Raw genomic sequence first — 20,250 nt, 5'->3', positions numbered from 1 at the left:
GCCACGGTGACTGGACGAGCTCCGCTTAAAGATCGCTACGTTGGATGCAAAAATATGGATTTAAGGTTTCTAATTTGAGGTATTCGGACGTGGATTGTATTATTTGAGGCGTGACCGAACAGTGTCTGCGGACGCGTGTTTTAGGGGCTGGGTTTGCCTATCACGGCTGTAGATGCTCTTATTCTGAGTATGACTAGCTAAGCTGAACACAATCTCCCTTTCACCAGTGATCATAGACTGGATATCTCGCACGTGCACCATGTACCTCGAGCGGTCACCGGATGTCGCATTGATCACCGCCACTGCCTCCGAGCAGTCCAGCTCAACCACTAGGGACACCGGAGTCCTGTGAATCGCAAGCTCCAGACCCTCACGGCGAGCCTCCAGCTCACCAAGCGCACACTCGCGGGAGTGAATTGCAAAAAACCACCACATTTGGGGCATCGTTTGCGAAAAACCACCAGGTCACTAATCTTTTGCAAAAATCACCGCGAATTCGGTAAACATTTTGCAAATAGCACTGATCGGGTGATTTGGCTCATTTGATCACTTTCTAACAAGTGGGACCAGATTGTAAGGAGCTGACTTGGCATAACATTTACACACACACCCTTAGAACTAAAAAGAAAAAGCAATCAACCCCTCCCTCCGTTCGCTGCCTGCAGGCCGCCTCCGTGGCCGCTCCGCCCGCTCAGCCGGCGGCATGCTGCCTCACCGGCGAGCCACCGCGCCGCCACCTTTCATCTCCACCACCACGCAGTGCTCGCCGCCTGCTGCAGACCAAGCCGCACATCCCCTCCTTCTCCCGTCTCCTGCCCTCTACAGCATCCATGCCCCCCGGACGCTATGTGCCGCCGCTTTTGCAGTGAGCCGGCCGCCGTGGTCGTTTCCGTCAACTACCGTCACGCGCCTGAGCACCGGTACCCCGTCGTGGAACTCGTCCTCAAGGAACCCCGCAGCACGGTCGTGACCCAGTGCGTGCTGGAGGTGTACCGCTTATCCCGCGCGCAATTGCGCGATCTGCAGCTCGACGACGGCGGCGAACTTGTGGAGCGTCGCCACCGGGAGGCTCACCGGCGCTTGTCCATCCAGTCCTAGCCTCTGGCCGCCGCGGTAGCCTGCTCTGCCCCTGCTCGCCGGCGACGAGGCAATAGAACAGGAAGCTGCACTGCCACCCGTCTCAGCCGGAGCGGCTTGGGTTTGACCGGGAGACGATGCTCCGGCAAGCAGCGCGAGCCGAGATTGCGGCCGACCAGGAGCTTCAACAAGTGCGCATGAGTGTGCACACACGTGTGTGGTTCAAATCAATAGAAAGTACTTAGAAGAGAACAGGGGAAGAATTGATATGCTCTGGAGCTCGCCCGCTCGCGGCCAGATGCAGACACAGCTCATCTTGCACGACTTCCTTGGTGTCTCTCTCGTCGCCGGCATCCCCAGCGCGGCCGACACGCTCGAGGATCCCTAGCGCATCCACAGCGCGGCCGACATCCTTGGGCTTGCTGCGCGCCGCATGGACCGCACGCACGCCCGCGTCATCGGGCGAGAGCGGCGGGTAAGGAGAAAGAGGGCCGCGACGCGGTGGCTCGCCGGCGGGGTAGAGGACGCAAGGGGTGGCGCCGGAGTGGCGCGGGAGTTGGGCAGCTCGGGGCCTCTGCCGATCCAGATGGGATCGAGGCAGTGGGGAGGAGGGTCTGATTGATTTTTCTTTTTACAATTCAGGGGTGTGTCTGTCAAAACTTTACCAAGTCAGCTCCTTACAATCTGGTCCCACTTGTCAGAAAGTGATCAAATGAGCCAAATCACCTGATCAGTGCTATTTGCAAAATGTTTACCGAATCCGCGGTGATTTTTGCAAAACATTAGTGACCTGGTGGTTTTCCGCACACAATGCCTCAAATATGGTGGTTTTTTGCAATTCACTCCACTCGCGGGCATGGAACTCCCTGTAGGCTGTGAAGAAGATTGAGCCATCATGACCTCGCAGTACCATGTTGCTTCCCGCCTGTCCAGTAGCCACTACAAGCCTACAAAGCTTCCATCAACGTTTAATTTTGCCCAGCCCTCTGGTGGTTTTTCCCAATGCAGCGTCTCCTCGAGCCTGTGTGCAGCCGCATGAGATACAGGCTTCCTGTTGCTAGCCATCAAGCCAGGCACCATCTTACCCTTCTCCATGTCCCCATTGGGGAATCCCTCACTTTCAGTTTGACATTGGACAAACTGTAATTTCACCTGCGGTTGTGCTCCTCCATCCCTGGCTGCCGCCTCCTTACTCCTCTCCTCCTTGTCAGTTCTCATGGCCTCTAACCTTCTTCCTCGCCTCCTCAGCTCATTTGTCAAGTGTTCCACCATCAACACTAGCAGATAAGGTGGTGATTGTTGCCATGAAATCGAATAAGAGATGGAGATGTAGTAACTATGTGCAGGAGCCTTGCTGGTCCTACCTGCGAACCCCTGCTACCGCTTAAGACCAGTAATCATCTGAATTTCACCCTCATGCAAGCATGAGCCCCTTCAGTTGCAAACTCTGTGATAGACAGCGGATTTACCTACATTTTGTTTGTGTTTCAGCAAGACCGTACGCATTCATGCGCCAGTGTGTGAGGTTTGCATCCTCCTTGTAGTTTAACAAAACTTGACCTCAGTTCCATATATGCAATATGCAACAGATCATTGATAATACAACTAGAAATAATAAACATCCTTTAGGTAAGCAAATGTTCCATACATTATTTGTTACAACTTACAAAGAACAATTGTCCCAATGGAAAATAAATAAGTTTATTGTTCAAGTTACAACATTGCAGCATATAATTTAAACTGCAAGTCGAAAGCAAACTGCACTGCTAGAATTTATGCAAGGTGAAACAAAGAAAATAATTGAAACAACCAAAGCAACCTGTATCATTTGTGAAACCATTCATAACTTATGTGTCGGCAGAAGTCAAGGCCGCTACGACCGATCCTGTCGTGCCGAAAGCAACGCTGACATCCGCATAATCTTTCAGGCTCTTGCTCATTTTTACAGATGGGTACAGCCAGGGCTTAACGGCGTCCACAAATGTGCCAGGATCTGGGGACAGGATCGCCTCCCAGTCGACCTGAACGCCTGGCGGGATGCTTGCTGTCACATCCATGCTTGCTGCCAGGAACAAGCCGAGCAGCACCACATAACCTACAACCGATGATCCTCTCGAGAGTGGCATGAAGTTGTACCTGCAAGTTACCCCAAATCAATTGGCACTTGGCGGCAGAGAAACAGACGAGAGTTGCAAGTTATGACTGGTACCAGTAATATGTCATGCGTAATATTGCCGCCTTCACAGCATCAAGTGCATTGGAGTCACGCGTAGGGTTTGGGTCGCTACAATATGCCTCGCAAATGGCCTGCAGAAGCATCATTAGAAGCAAATGTGGTCTATTATAACTTACTCTTTCCATTGCAACTGATGTGAAGTAACAGGTCCTCCAAAAATTGTAGCATCGCAGGATACAACATATTCAGAAGCAATTTGGTACTGCTAACTAAAGAACCAGCGACCAACAAGCAGAAGAAGAAATCTAAACTGTACCTCCCAAGCTGCGGTCATTTCTTCCTGGTATTCCTCCCATCTAGATGGTGTACAAGGAGTTCGTATGGCGAAGTCAAATCCTGTCTTACCCCTGTAATGCCATGATCACAAGTGAGCAGGACAGCAGGAAGGTATAGCAAAGAAAAAGTGTCCAGACAGCTTACACATTTTGAGTAGTTATCCTTGTCCCTTCAAGACGCCTCCTGAAAGAGGTTATGCTATGTTATTAAATAAGCACAAGATATGATGCTCATTACAATACTTCGCTGCAGTTTGGCACGGGGACTATGATGAATAAAGACAAGCAACTTACCCCTGAAACGCAATACTATCACATCTAGTAGCAACCCAATAGGTCTCACCAACTACATTGTACAAATCTGAGCATGATGAGGCAACTTCTATCTGTAGGTTTTATTATCATGAAAATACTGGTTAGTTTGCGAACATAGTATAGTAAGCTTCACTTGAACCATCAAAGGCGGAAGAAAGCCATGACAAACAAAGCATAATATTAGAATCAATCAACTCCTAGGTACCTACTGAAAATTTATCCAAACGAAAATCTATACTTGAGATTTTAGAGCTGATTGGGGATCACAATTTTGCTTATTTGTTTAGATATAGATGTAATGGAGTTACACAACCTTCTTTCTCTCTTGCAATCCTCCACTAGTTCCAATGTGACATATTATACAACTAAAAGATAATTAGTTTGCTTGACTTCTAATTAGCATATGAGCCAAAACTTCACATAAAGGATAAATATTGATAAGGTTGTGCACTCATGGCACTCAAAACATATTATTGTGCAGCTTACTTTTTTCAACTTCTCAATATCTGTAAGGAAAATTGCACGATCCTCTGCATTATTGACATACTTCAAGTCAAGCATAATGGTTTTCGCAGCTTCCAAAGTTCTGTCATGTAAAAGAAAATAAGCTAGGACTATCAGGGGCTGACCACAAATAACCAAACAGCAAAGTAAAACATCATGAGTGTCTACAAACCTTAGGTAATATGGATAGTAGCGAACAATTTTCGCTTGACCAAGAAGCAATGGGGTGTGAGAACCAAAACCAGAATTGAACTCTTCACTGGTACATCACAAAAGAAGTTAAGCAAGAAAATGGTTTAACAGATCACTCCTCGTGCAAGTATTTAGCTCACCTTAGCTTATTGACCCAAACAACTGGATCACAAGGTTCAGAAATCTGTCTCCACTTGACAGCAATATTATAGACATCCTGCCAGGACAGAGAAATCCCTGACGAAACCCTTTCCTCACTTGGACTAGATGTTGGAGATCCAGCGGATAAAGTACTGGTGCTACAGTAACCTCCCCTGTTTACGCTCATGTTATGCTTATCCCTTCTCCTAACTAACTTTGCACTGTTCTTCGGATTTCTCAGAAAGCGCCAAGCCTTGGAAACTTTCTGAGCAATCTCAATAGCAGCTAAGCCAGCCATGCGGTACTACAAAAGGAAAATATAGCCTCAGTAAATAGAACGATGACAAAGCAAAGCATCAGGATATGGTCATATGGAACACTCCGACGAATGAATTTAGAAACTATAAAACGAGGATGGAGAACTGAAATAACAGAATGATCTGATTTGTGCAAATATCAAACAGCTGACCCCACACTCTAATGAAACAAGGCCGCTTTGATCAAATTCTGAAAATATGAACTATGACAAAAAAGTACAGCAGAAAAAAGAGTAATCAAGTGCACCGGTAGCCAACCTCTGCAAACACCAAACAACAGGCATAGCTTTGTATGTTCTATAATCAAGACATATTTATCTTCGATCGATACTGCCAACAAGAATGTTCTATGTATTTCTCGTATATACATCACAAAAAAGAAATGGGAGGTATCACAAAGTACTCCCTCTTTAACATTCATCAGAATGTTTACCATCAGTTGGCATCAACCTCTTCAAGAACGTCACATTCAATTCGAAGAAAATTGTACTCAGCTTAATTGACAATGTTAGTGATTCAAAAGGCATAGGAAGGAGGTCATGATGCACTACGAACATCCATCTCACTATCTCAGATAAGTTAAACATTTAAACAGCATTTTGATGATGAAGCAGCAATGCAGAATCTGCAGAAATTCCAGGAAGGATACCTGGCGTTGATTCGGCAAGAAGCCGCGGCAATTATACTGAATCTTCTTCCCAATTGAATCTGCGGCTAGGAGAAGACTAGTTTGATGCTTTGTGAACTTGAAGTCTTGCTTATTAAGACGCCCACTTCTAAGTGAGATCCGTAATGGTGGTTGGCGATATACCTTTTCGGCCACATTTTTTGGGTGCAGTCGTTTGCACCAATATTCCTATTGCCATAAAGAAGTTTAATTGATGCACCACAAAGATTATAGTAAGATAGATTTGAAGATGAAGTTAACCTTGAATAGTGGATCAACATCATCATCAATGTTGAACTGAGAGAACTCTAAATTCGCCTTAGAAGCAGTGTACAGAGCAATTTCCTTCTGCAAGAAGTAGCACATAAGAAAATCATGGTCAGCATATACAAATATAAAGGAGCATAAGGCAAGTCAGTAAATATTAAAACCTTCCCAAGAGCCACAACATTTGCATTTGATAAAAGCTGCTGGAGCTGAACCAGGCATTAGAAAAATACCAATAGTGCACTATCCTAGTTGTTGCAAGAGAATGGCAGCTAAGTATACCTACAAATAAATATTTACAATCTACACAAACAGAAGGTTGACCTTGTAAAACTGAATGATGACTTAACAGACACTGTGGTTTTGGATTCAATGTTACAAGTCTTTGGTTTGCAGGATGCTAAATGTGCAGGATTACAATGGCATGCCTAGCCTTCTCCAATCCTAGAAAGTGGCATATAATCAACCAAAGGGCATTAAATTACACCATAGGAACTGAGTGCATAGTGGCCCATAGGAAAATTTCATAAGGTTACTAATAGTCCTACAGATCAAATACCTCTATAGGTACGATTCCTAAAAGTTAGATTTCTAAAAAACAAAGAGGCCCACATATGTAAATATCGCTGGAAAAGCAAAAAGGATAGCAGGGCAGGTTTTAGTACAATCTACTTGAAATGCGTTCGGATAATATATACTTTTTTGATTGGGTATGGCTCCATTCATGTGGCCCGCCACGCCAATCAGTCAGACATATTTTACTTAATGTTGTATAGTCAATATACCAAACTTTCATTCGAAACCCCGATATATTATTACTACGAAAGATAATGAATGATTGACAGGTCTAGTTCAAATTCTCGCTTTATCCGACCCGGGGAAATTGCCAAAGCATTTGACGGTTGACACGTTGGAATATAAAGGACTGGTAAATAAAATCCTAGATAGGAAATTTGGTAGGTCTAACAATACATGAGTTGTTAGTGGTAGAATATTACTCTCGACAGACTTCAACTTAACAGATAAGGAAGGTTTGTAAAATTTTATACCTCTTCCCCTTTCAAATCCTGCAATTTTTAGCCTGACAAGTTAGTGATAAGTAATAGCTGTGTTATCTTATGTGGATTTCAGAAAGGGAAGGATGGAGCTGAAGCTTTTGTACTAGTTGGAACAAAACATATGTTCTTTCACATGTTGACATTTTACATGGCTTGCAGATTTTCAGATCAGAGTATGGTTATGTGTTCTGATATTAAGAACAGCAAATGAGAAGGAAGAAATTGTGTACCTGATAGAAGGCTAAACATTGCAGCACAAACTTATCCATGGAATCAAGCTCCAGATCGAGTACGTCATCATAATCTTTGATCTTGAATGGAAAAAGATGTGGACATCAGGAATAAAATAATAAACAGTCTTAAATTTGCTGCTGTCCATGAATAAAACTAGGAATTCAGAAGAGCAGTAACATATGGAAAAGAAAAAGATGCAGATGAAATCAGCTCAGCAAGAATCTTAGTAGTTCTAATAAAGTATCCTTCCTACGGTCCTACCTATATATTATATTATATATACCTATAAAGGTTGGAGTTGGTGGTGAGTTCATATGTGGGACCAACAACCTTGTATAATAAATAAATAAATGCACTCCTATCCACATGCGGACAAGCAACCTTCCAAAAGATGTAAATAAACAAATGTACATTTACTTCATGTAAGATCAACCAACCCTCTTGTAAAAGGCACTAATGACAAATGCAGAAATGAGACTCTAACTCGAAATTACGCTCTTGGTTTTGTTCTCCCAACCAATTCCTCCAGTTATATATCATAGCATAAGAGCGGACAAATTGTAGTTCCAAAACGGAGATAAGCCTCGTCCTCCTATCCGGTCCATGACCATGTGCAGACAACTTACTAACGTCTATCCTGTGTTTCAAAATTCGAAATGCTGTCTCACTTCAAATCTTGCAAAGGACCTACTATGGTCGCTTAAGATTCTCTAATGCCTGTCACATGTCGGACACCAACGTCTTTCGATGATCTCCTAAGCCAGTGACCTAACTACTCGTCTTTTTATGGCTTCAAAGCAACGCATCGGCATTGTGCTAGTAATTATAATTCACTAGTTCATTAAACAAGAAGGCAACGTACCGCAGCCTTATATTCTCCAATCGCATGATGGCAAGAGGCACGCAGGTATAGGCACTCAATACTTGAAGCATCAAGTGTCAAAGCAGTTGATAACTCTTTAATAGCACTCCTGCAAAACCAAAGTTGGGTTAAGAGTGACATTGGCAAGCTACCAGTTTGAGCTGAAAACACTGTAGTCATTACCACTAACAAAGAAAACAATCTATCTGCAGGAACAACTCGCTCATGTATTAGGTAGTAGGAGTCCATTGTTTATAGCACAAATATTTTTTCAATTCTTGCTTTATCATAGTAGAGGTTCAGAATTGAAGATAAACCTCATTATCCTTGTATACAAAAATCAAATATGGTGGTGTCTAAACCCAGCTCATGCTCCCAACACACCGTGAGTCACTTTGTCCCTACTAATCTACTGGATACCAAACACTTTGAAAATGACATTCATCATATTTTACCTGCTCACATATCAACATCCAAAAGTATGCAGACAAAACTAAATATGACTATTTTTCAATAAATTATGATGAAACTATAGTAACTATACCCGAAGAAGCAGATGTATGCCATAAACAGACAACACAACTACAAAAGTGTTAAGAGAATTAACTCAGACATTAACATGTAGATGTATGTACGACGACATGTAGTACTCCCTCCATCCCAAATTACTTGTCTTAGATTTGTCTAGATACAAATGTATCTAGACACGTTGTAGATACATCCGTATCTAGACAAATCTAAGACAAATAATTTGGGACGGAGGTTGTACAACTTAACACATTTCTTCAGTTTAACAGCACCACATGTTGGTGGGCAGAGGGGGCATCTATATGTCACAGATTATATAGCATATTAACATAAAGATATAAGTATCAGCAAAAAGGAATTACCTATGCCTACCCATTCCATGGTAGAGAATTCCACGTAGATGGTATGCTTTTGAAAACCTAGTAGGAAAGTAAAATAATTGAGTAAAGAAAATAAATAATCCAGTTAGGCAGAAGATGAACAATAATGAACACTGAAATTCACCTCGAGTCAATTTGAAGAACTTTCTCGAGGTTATCCAACATCTTCTCTGGATAAGCCAAATCAAGATAAAGCTACAACAGAAGACACCACAGAGTGGCAATTAATCAGCTCCTTACCAAAGAACAAATGTGCTTCTGGTATAATACAGAACACAAACATAAGCTTTGTTACAGAAAGTTAAATAGCTATGATAAAGCCCATTTAAGGTACCTGAAGACTGTATATGTGACCCCTCTTCTAAAACAAGAGTCGTGCTTAGACTAGATTCTTGAGTAACACTACTGTTTACTGGATTTTACCTAGGACAACTGCCAGACTCTTCTACAACACTTACCTATAGCATGATGAATTATTTCATGTAGTTGCTAAGTTACAGAGAAGACCAATCTTAGATCAGTAATTTGGCAACTTTTCAGAATAATGCAAACCAAGTAATCTAACATGTAAGTTGAATTATCGTGTGCAAGTAGTTTTAACATAAGTAGGGTTACGTCGACAGCTGAATTTACCACATGCAGTAACGAAATTACAAACTATTCCCTCTGTAAGTAGTGACCTAAAAGGTCTTATATTTCTTTACGGAGGAAGTACTAGCGATCTTAAACAGTATAGCTATAACCCCTACAAAATGAAATATACTCCCTCCGTTCCTAGAGATCCCAATATGGACTACATACGGAGCAAAATGAGTGAATCTACACTCTAAAGTATGTCTATATACATCCGTATCTAGTCCATATTGGAATCTCTAAAAAGACTTAAATTTAGAAACGGAGGGAGTAGAAGGCATGGAAATTGCACACAGATCTCTAGGATCATGGAATAAACCTGAGAAAGGTGAGCCCAGCTGTCCAGAAAACTCCCATCGTATTTTATGCCAAGGAGATGCTCGTCTTCAGCACGTTTGTACTCTCCAACTGCTGAAAGAGTAAGACCCTACGGTAATACAAAGATTGTTACTCCAAAAGTAGCAGCAAAGCAAAAGAATCTTCATAGAAGCAAATACCTAATGGCTCATTCATTCAAATATCTGAAATTTTGCATTCTCTTGCATGCCACTTAAGAGTGCAGAAGCAAGCAAGATTGGTTATCGTCTCAGAACTGACTAAAATTCAAATATTGTTGCATTACTATGTGTTCATGAGGAAAACAATTCCTCAAGGACTTATCAAATATTGTTTACTCAAACCCTAAGGCAATTCAAACATGGAATTTAGCTTGGAATGAAATTCAAATTGCGAAGGTACAAAGGAAAGGGTTTGTACAGAAGGAACACCGTTGACTCTAAAATTAAACCCAAAGTAGGATCCAATAGTGAAAGTACATCTTTTTACACCAAAGAAAGTGCCAATTTCATGCAAAGGAAAAGATTTCCGTTTGTTTCTTGGAAGGATGGAGTTTGTGGACAAGGGGTAAAAACATTTACTTACCAAGTAAGTGTGTGCAGAACTGTTTTTCTTGTCACGCTTCACACATGTTGACAGATCTTCGACTGCGGAATTGTAGTCCTTGAATTTGAAGTTCACAATTCCTACCATGAGCCAGTATGTGGTATCAGAATACAAGAGTGTGCTCTAACAACCTACCTATAACACTTTACTACTAAAATGCAAGGCAGCACGAATTGATCATGGAGTCCTCCTGGCCTTTCGTTTTCATCAAAAGATATATGAGAAATGACATTAGGCAAGATGAGATTTGGCTGTAGATACCCCTTTCATGTAAAATATCAGGAGAATTTGGTTCAAATTCCAATGCTTTAGTCAAGTCGTCAATAGCCTGAAAAGAAAAGGAATAACAATATAAAATAGAATATAGCTTCATGTTTGTTAACATATTGCTCTTACAATGCGACTACTACCATACAATATCAGAGTTTTCTGAAATATAATCTGTCTTTATCGACTTGACCCATATTAGTTTTGAAGTTTACACAAATATAGCAAGCTTGCCTCGACAAACTCTCCTAAAGCAGCGCGAGCTTGTCCCCGCCGCTTCCACGCCTCCCCAGCTGATGGATTTGATTGTATAGCCTGCCATTAGAGTAAGATCGTAAGGTCATTTCACACGAAAGTAAAGGGGAAGATCTGAATTTAGAAGTTCTACCTTGGTGAAGTCAGAAATAGCAGAGTCCAGTTCTCTTTGAAATGCATATGCTGTACCTCTCCCAATTAGTGCCTCTGGATAAGTTGGAGTTTCCCGCAGTATCTGCAAATGTAAGTGCAGATTGTCAGGTTCCTTTTCTGATTAGAGAGAATAAGCGAGAAAAACTGATAATAGACCAAAACAACACCTGATCAAAAATGGATATTGCTTGGTCGTACCTTCCTTCGTTTACCTGAAAAGATGTAGCTCAGTGATAATGGTCAAGATATGAATAACGCAAGTCCATCTAAAATACCTGTGCAATGCCTCGCGAAAGTCGAAAATCCAAACTTATTGATTTGGATGATTTTGAAACTTTTGTAGCAAACAGTGCTTGATCTAGTGTTATGGTTTCATCGGAACTTCTTCTCTCCTCCACATCTTCAGCCTGGCCATTTGTTTCTTTTTTAACTTTTGCTTTGTTTTTCTTATCTGTCTTTGGCTGTTTCTTGGGAGTTTGATGTGGCACTGTGGTGTCTTTTGCTGAACTGACAGAATCTTTATGGTCTTTATCGTTGTTAGGTAACAGTGCATCACTATTTGATGAAGATTTGGAATTTGCAGAGTTCTCTTCACACACAACAGTTTTTGTATCAGTTGTAGCTGCAGTGAATGACGTGTTGATAAAACGATCTTCTGAGATAACAACTTTGGTATCACATGGTGATGCATCCACAACGTCTTCACACTCAACCGTCTCATAAATTTTAACAGAAGAAACTAATTCTTCCAATTCCAGCAACTGTTTCAGGTCAATTGTGTCACGGACAGCAATCTCATGTCCTTGCTCCCAAGCAACCAAAGCTTCCTCATTTTTCCCCAATGCGCACAGTGCCTTGCCTGATTAAAAATGATAATAATGTAAAAGCTAATGGTGAAATTTGCTTCAAAACAACGGTATCCATATGTAAAAGAAATAGAGATGATATCTACGGAAGCTTCACTGGAAAAGAAAGAACTTTTTCATTCAGGTGTTCTTTTGATCATTGGTGTACCTCCGACTCGGAGGCTTCGACGGTGGCAGGGAAGAGGTACAAAGAGGGAAGGCGCGGGGATGAAAAGGAAAGTAAATTGCAGAAAGAGAAAGTAGCATATGTAACACAAGGCTCACATCACATAAATTTTGTAATTACACCATACTTGAATCAGCTGTGCATTAATGGCATCCACGCCTCTACCGTTGTTTGACAAGTGTCGGAATACACTTAGGTCCTTTTCCTATGAGCAACAGTTTATTTTCTGAGATCGTAACTAGAAGCTTCAACTTACAGCATAACAGAGACATGGGATGGATACACGCTCATAAAGCTACTACACTCTTCGGTTCATGGGGCATCATGAAATTACATAGGAAACAGTGAGTCCTAGGCATTCAGGTTGCACTAACAAAATCTGATGGGCTATCGACACCCAAAATACATCTAACAGTGGCAGTTGATCCCCAAGCATAGATCAGGCAAGGCAAATCCACGACTGTACGGGGAGGAACGAGAGGATGCATAGGGGGCAGCGAGAGCCCCTACCTTTGAGGACATAGGCCTGGAGAAGCGCGGGGTCGAGCTGCAGCGCGCGGTCACAGTCCTTGACGACGTGCTTGTGGAGCTCGAGCTGGAAGTAGCAGAAGGCCCGGTTGCTGCGAGGGGGGAGAAAGACAAATTCGGGATCGCCGAGTCATAACCCGTAACCCTAGACTGCTAGATCAGAGACCCCGTGGGGGCGGATCGGGGAGGTGAGGAAGCAGTAGTGTACCAGAGGTCGTGGATGGAGGAGGGGGAGCGGGCGACGATGGAGTCGAGGAGGCGTATGGCCTTGGACCAGTTGCGGCCGCTGCAGAGGCGCGCGAGCTCCCCGCGGTCGGAGCCCATGGCGGCGGCGATCGGTCGCCGGAGGAGGTCAGGGTGGGGGAACCAGCGGATGAGAGGTGGAGGCGAGGATTTGAGAATTGAGGGGGGCCACCTCACTTGCTCTGAGTTCTGCGCGACTTTAGCGCGTGGGCCCCTCTCTTTTTCGGATTTTCTGTTAGGGTTGTTACCGCTGAATTTTGCTTTGCTTCGGATTTTTTTATTTTAGCATACCAAGCAACACCTTCAGGAAAAAAGGCGACGATGACGACGTCACTGTCCGGACTGGTCCTATGGTTTTCCTCGGTACACGGAGAGGCATGGGTGAGGTGGATACCCGGCGCCCTTCAGGAAGGAACGATGGCGCCCACCGGCGTCGCCACGCCGGTGCCGGCCAAGCCGACAGGATTTCTCTCGTCCGCCACACACCCACCACCCGACCGATCCATCGCGCTCCACCATACTTGCCGCCCACCACCATGCGCTACCACGGTCTTGGAATCACCATCGCCGCCTCACCATGGAGTCCGAAGCGAGACGATGGGTCCGAGAGGGAGCAGCCGGGAACGAGGAGCAGCAACGTCAGCAGCCACGCGGGAGGGGACAACCTCCACCGCCATCGGCGGTCACTGACCGGACGCAGCAAGACGAGCAAACCAGACACATGGGTCCGGCCGAGCTTGAAATGGCTCGTGAAGCTCCCGTCGCCGCACTGGAGTGGGCGCGCCGCCGTCTCCGCCACCCCCCGCATGAGCCGCACCTCTGTCCGTCGGAGCCGTCGCGGGTGGAGCCGAGCCAGGCCCGCCCAGACCTAGATAGGGGTCCAAAGGGCCCAGATCTGGGCCGGGAGGACGCCGCCGCCGGCCATCGCGCTAGCCCGCAGTCAAGTAACCGCGCCACCGCCTCCTCACCTCCCTGATTTGCCCCGCCCGAGGGATTGCGCCGTCACCGGAACCGTCGTTGCCCAAGGAGAACCGCCGCCCGCCCGTGATGGGAAGACCCTACCGCAGCCGCCGGAAGCCCGAAGCCGGCCCCATCCGCCGCCCATGCCGCCCGCGGCCCGTGCCGCCTGGCAGCCAAATCCGGCCACCGCGAGGCGCACCCCATCGCCCGCGGCCGTCCACGCAGCGCCACGCCCGCCAGGAAGCCGCACACCGCCACGCCGCGGCGCCCTGCGCCAGCACCACGCCTGCACCCGACCGGGAGGCCGGCACCGCCCCATCGCGCTGGAGGGAGATCGAGCCCCACCGTCGCCGGCGGCGGTCGGGCTTCGCCCGGCCGCGTCCCCTGGCGGCGGCGAGGGAGGAAGACGGGAGGCTCGCGGCGGGAGGATCTGGATGCCCTCCCCGGCTGCCTCGCGGGTGGCGGCGCGGGAGGGTAGGGTTCGCCTCGCGAGGCTATCGAGCTCACCTCATGCAATTCCAATCGCGAGTGATTACTGGTCCATGTCTACCATATACATTTAAAAAAAACTATAAATCAGACGTCAGATTTGTGTCAATTTCAAGCAAACCTTGTGCCTCACGTCTGATCTACAAGCACGAATCACAATGCAGGGTTGTTGCCATGCCATCTGACTGGAAAGTCGCTCAACAAGCATCTTCATTTCTGTCTCCACTGGGGAGAGAGACGAGAGTAGCCACCCAATGCCCGAGACGCTTATCCATTTCTCGCGTCGATTCTAACGCACCGGCCATTTCTCGCCCCGCACGAACGCGGGCTGCTCTTCACTTCCGCCTCCATCTCCGACGCCGCTGAGGGCGGCGATGGGAAGAGGGGCACAACATTTGGTGCACAGCATAAGTGCGAGGAGTGGCGGCGGCCCATGCGGTATGGTGAGGGCTAGCGGCGGACGATGGTTGTGGTGGCGTGCCAGGTGTCGGAGATTGGCCCGTGGGCTGCTATTCCCCTCCGCCTCCATATCCGGCACTGAATCGTCATGTAGTGGTTTGGTGCGACGGGATCTACGCGAGGTGCGAACGGTGGCGTAGATGAGGGCGGCAATGGAAACAGGGGCAGTAGTATACGACGCACGGCATTAGCATGGCGAGTTGTGGTGGCACGTGATGCGGTGGGGGCTAGTGGGTTGTGGCGGTGCGGCGGGTGTCGAAGCTCGCAGCGGTGCGCGGGGTAAGGTACAGCGTCAGCTCGCGACAACCGGTGGTAGCACGCGCATCTGCACCCATTCAATCCATGAGACTAGTCGCCAACCTCTGATGTACCAATTTCAATCCAAATCCTTTTGGGTCGATTGCTTATTGTTGTCACGCATTTAGGTGTTGCTAAAATCCTCCAATGTCCTTTTGATTCGTTTAACACCATGTATTGTCTATCTTGTTGTATGGAATTTCATAATAGATTGCTATGTTAGTATGTTTGTTCTCTAAAGAAGAAATAAATTAGGAATGATTGTCATGTGTGAAGTCAAAGGCAATAAGTTTCAATCAAGAATAATCTCATCAAAAGCAATACTGAGCCTACCCCCCTTCAAATCCATGACTAAGTAGTAAGTACTCAATTTTTGTTGTTCTCTTTTTTCGCACATTCGTATATATGTTGCACATATTGAACAAAGTAAATTTGGTTCGACTTTATTATTGTTCATATGTGTTCCATGTACGAGAGAACAAGTTTTACTAAATTTGTCATGCGATCATTATACTTTCTTTTGCAAATTTGCCATGGACGAGAGAACAACTTTTACTAAATTTGCCATGCGACCATTATACTTCTTTATGCAAATTTGCCATGCATGAGAGAAAAATATTCCTATAATTTGCCATGTGGCTGTTACAATTAGCTCTCATAGTTGCCATGTTTTTAGCAAATAATTTTTCTAACTTTGCCATGGGACAAGATTAAAAACTTTTTCAAATTTTGCTATAATGTAAGTCAACAAACAAATTCCATGGCAAATGAAAAATCTTTTTGCGCCTGCACCCGACCGGGAGGCCCGCACCGCCCCATCGCGCTGGTGGGAGATTGAGCCCCACCGTCGCCGGCGTCGGTCGGGCTTCGCCCGGCCGCGTCCCCTGGCGGCGGCGAGGGAGGAGGAGGGGAGGCTCGCGGCGGGGGGATCTGGATGCCCTCCCCGGCTGCCTCGCGGGTGGCGGCGCGGGAGGGTAGGGTTCGCCTCGCGAGGCTATCGAGCTCACCTCGTGCAATTCCAATCGCGAGTGATTACTGGTCCATGTCTACCATATACGTAGGTTGACTCCTGCATTTTTTTAAAGAAAATACTATAAATCAGACGTCAGATTTGTGTCAATTTCAAGCGAACCTTGTGCCTCACGTCTGATCTACAAGCACGAATCACAATGCAGGGTTATTGCCGCGCCATCTGACTGGAAAGTCGCTCAACAAGCATCTTCATTTTTGTCTCCACCGGGGAGAGAGACAAGAGTAGCCACCCAATGCCCGAGACGCTTATCCATTTCTCGCGTCGATTCTAAGCCACCGGCCATTTCTCGCCCCGCACGAACGCGGGCTGCTCTTCACTTCCACCTCCATCTCCGACGCCGCTGAGGGCGGCGATGGGAAGAGGGGCACAACATTTGGTGCACAACATAAGTGCGAGGAGTGGCGGCGGCCCATACGGTATGGTGAGGGCTAGCGGCTGACGATGGTTGTGGTGCCGTGCCAGGTGTGGGAGCTTGGCCCGTGGGCTGCTATTCCCCTCCGCCTCCATATCCGGCACTGAATCGTCATGTAGTGGTTTGGTGCGACGGGATCTACGCGAGGTGCGAACGGTGGCGTAGATGAGGGCGGCAATGGAAACAGGGGCAGTAGCATACGACGCACGACATTAGCGTGGCGAGTTGTGGTGGCATGTGATGCGGTGGGGGCTAGTGGGTTGTGGCGGTGCGGCGGGTGTCGAAGCTCGCAGCGGTGCGCGGGGTAAGGTACAACATCAGCTCGTGACAACCGGTGGTAGCACGCGCATCTGCACCCATTCAATCCAGGAGGCTAGCCGCCAACCTCCGATGTACCAATTTCAATCCAAATCCTTTTGGGTCGATTGCTTATTGTTGTCACGAATTTAGGTGTTGCTAAAATCATCCAATGTCCTTTTGATTCATTCTAACACCATGTATTGTCTATCTTGTTGTATGGAATTTCATAATAGATTACTATGTTAGTATGTTTCTTCTCTAAAGAAGAAATAAATTAGGAATGATTGTCATGTGTGAAGTCAAAGGCAATAAGTTTCAATCAAGAATAGTCTCATCAAAAGCAATACTGCGCCTACTCCCCTTCAAATCCATGACCAATTAGTAAGTACTCAATTTTTGTTGTTCTCTTTTTTCGCACATTCATATATATGTTACACATATTGAACAAAGTAAATTTGGTTCGACTTTATTATTGTTCATATGTGTTTCATGTACGAGAGAACAAGTTTTACTAAATTTGTCGTGCGATCATTATACTTTCTTTTGCAAATTTGCCATGGATGAGAGAACAACTTTTACTAAATTTGCCATGCGACCATTATACTTCTTTATGCAAATTTGCCATGCATGAGAGAAAAATATTCCTATAATTTGCCATGTGGCTGTTACAATTAGCTCTCATAGTTGCCATGTTTTTAGCAAATAATTTTGAAGGTAATATGCCCTAGAGGCAATAATAAAGTTATTATTTATTTCCTTATTTCATGATAAATATTTATTATTCATGATAGAATTGTATTATCCGAAAACATGATACATGTGTGAATACATAGACAAACAGATTGTCACTAGTATGCCTCTACTTGACTAGCTCGTTGATCAAAGATGGTTATGTTTCCTAGCCATAAACAAAGAGTTGTCATTTGATTAATGGGATCACATCATTAGGAGAATGATGTGATTGACTTGACCCATTCCGTTAGCTTAGCACTCGATCGTTTAGTATGTTGCTATTGCTTTCTTCATGACTTATACATGTTCCTATGACTATGAGATTATGCAACTCCCGTTTACCGGAGGAACACTTTGTGTGCTATCAAACGTCACAACGTAACTGGGTGATTATAAAGGTGCTCTACATGTGTCTCCGAAGGTACTTGTTGGGTTGGCGTATTTCGAGATTAGGATTTGTCACTCCGATTGTCGGAGAGGTATCTCTGGGCCCACTCGGTAATGCACATCACTTAAGCCTTGCAAGCATTGCAACTAATGAGTTAGTTACGGAATGATGTATTACGGAACGAGTAAAGAGACTTGCCGGTAACGAGATTGAACTAGGTATTGAGATACCGACGATAGAATCTCGGGCAAGTAACATACCAATGACAAAGGGAACAACGTATGTCGTTATGCGGTCTGACCGATAAAGATCTTCGTAGAATATGTGGGAGCCAATATGAGCATCCAGGTTCCGCTATTGGTTATTGACCGGAGACGTGTCTCGGTCATGTCTACATAGTTCTCGAACCCGTAGGGTCCGCACGCTTAAAGTTTCGATGACGGTTATATTATGAGTTTATGAGTTTTGATGTACCGAAGGTTGTTCGGAGTCCCGGATGTGATCATGGACATGACGAGGAGTCTCGAAATTGCCGAGACATGAAGATTGATATATTGGAAGCCTATATTTGGATATCGGAAATGTTCCGGGTGAAATCGGGATTTTACGGGAGTACCGAGGGGTTACCGGAACCCCCCCCCCCCGGGGGGGGCATAGTGGGCCTTAGTGGAGAAGAGGAGAGGCGGCTAGGGCAGGGCCGCGCGCCCCTCCCCCTCTAGTCCGAATAGGACAAGGAGAGGGGGGCGGCGCCCCCCCTTTCCTTCCTCTCTCCCTCCTCTTTCCCCCTTCTCCTAATCCAACAAGGAAGGGAGGGAGTCCTACTCCCGGTGGGAGTAGGACTCCTCCTGGCGCGCCTCCTCCTGGCCGGCCGCACCTTCCCCCTTGCTCCTTTATATACTGGGGCAGGGGACACCCCAAAAGACACAACAATTGATTTGATCTTTTAGTCGTGTGCGGTGCCCCCCTCCACCATAGTCCACCTCGATAATACTGTAGCGGTGCTTAGGCGAAGCTCTGCGTCGGTAGAACATCATCATCGTCACCACGCCGTCGTGCTGACGAAACTCTCCCTCAACACTCGGCTGGATCGGAGTTCGAGGGATGTCATCGGGCTGAACATGTGCTGAACTCAGAGGTGCCGTGCGTTCGGTACTTGATCGGTCGGATCGTGAAGACGTACGACTACATCAACCGCGTTGTGCTAACGCTTCCGCTTTCGGTCTACGAGGGTACGTGGACAACACTCTCCCCTCTCGTTGCTATGCATCACCATGATCTTGCGTGTGCGTAGGAATTTTTTGAAATTACTACGTTCCCCAACAAAATTTTCTAACTTTGCCATGGGACAAGATTAAAAACTTTTCCAAAGTTTGCTATAATGTAAGTCAATAAACAAATTCCATGGCAAATGAAAAATCTTTTTTGCCATTGCAAGTAAAACCAACCCTTTTGTTGGGCAACTAAATATATGTTGCCATGGCAACTGAAGATACTTTGTGTGCCATGGCAACTACATATGTGTTGCATGGCAAATGAATATATTTTTTCTGCCATGGCAACAAGTTCCTTCTTTTTTTCCATGGCAATTAAATACTTTCATTGTTTTCATACTTTAAGAGCATCTACAACCAGACTTGGCAAATTCGACCCCCTATACGTCTGCGGACCCGCCCGGGCAGGTCTGCGGGCGCATCCGGACGGGCCCTCATATTTCTGCCCCGGCATCCACATATCTCAAATCCATGCAAATACATGCATGTCGATCATACAAGCCATTGTCGTACGTAAATAGCAAATGTTGGTACGAAGCATAGATAGTGTTTACATAAAATTTATTTTAAGTGCCAAACTCAAGCATTGGCTTCTTGGTTTCCATTGTGGGTCCACATGTGCTCCACAAGATCATTGAGTAGTTGTGTGTGCATCTGTTGATCTCGAAGATTCTGATGCATCTGCAGAAAGTCCATCAGCTGAGCCGCATCTTGATCTTCCGGGATTTCAACTTGTACTCTAGGTGCTTCAAAATCATGGGTTTGGGCTACACCATCACCCTCGTCCTTGACAATCATATTGT

General features: G+C 45.6%; 1 protein-coding gene across 1 annotated transcript; it reads right to left on the bottom strand.

The window, feature by feature from the left end:
• Positions 1 to 2,683: 2,683 nt before the first annotated feature.
• On the bottom strand, positions 2,684 to 13,315 carry LOC109782820 (suppressor of RPS4-RLD 1). Its single transcript, XM_020341430.3, has 23 exons — positions 13,072 to 13,315; positions 12,846 to 12,955; positions 11,579 to 12,162; positions 11,471 to 11,515; positions 11,284 to 11,385; positions 11,130 to 11,210; positions 10,890 to 10,956; positions 10,608 to 10,708; positions 10,006 to 10,113; positions 9,178 to 9,248; positions 9,036 to 9,092; positions 8,146 to 8,254; positions 7,280 to 7,360; positions 5,986 to 6,072; positions 5,707 to 5,913; positions 4,740 to 5,044; positions 4,580 to 4,666; positions 4,390 to 4,489; positions 3,883 to 3,974; positions 3,734 to 3,772; positions 3,570 to 3,660; positions 3,287 to 3,384; positions 2,684 to 3,213 (listed from the first exon to the last, which is right to left on the bottom strand). Exons 1-23 carry the CDS (start codon positions 13,185 to 13,187, stop codon positions 2,925 to 2,927), a joined length of 3,027 nt encoding a protein of 1,008 aa, XP_020197019.1. The 5' UTR covers positions 13,188 to 13,315; the 3' UTR covers positions 2,684 to 2,924.
• Positions 13,316 to 20,250: the final 6,935 nt, after the last annotated feature.

The sequence above is a fragment of the Aegilops tauschii genome, chromosome 2 (genome assembly GCF_002575655.3).
Source record: "Aegilops tauschii subsp. strangulata cultivar AL8/78 chromosome 2, Aet v6.0, whole genome shotgun sequence".
Lineage (NCBI taxonomy): Eukaryota > Viridiplantae > Streptophyta > Magnoliopsida > Poales > Poaceae > Aegilops > Aegilops tauschii.
This window is presented reverse-complemented; position numbering and strand designations above follow the sequence as displayed.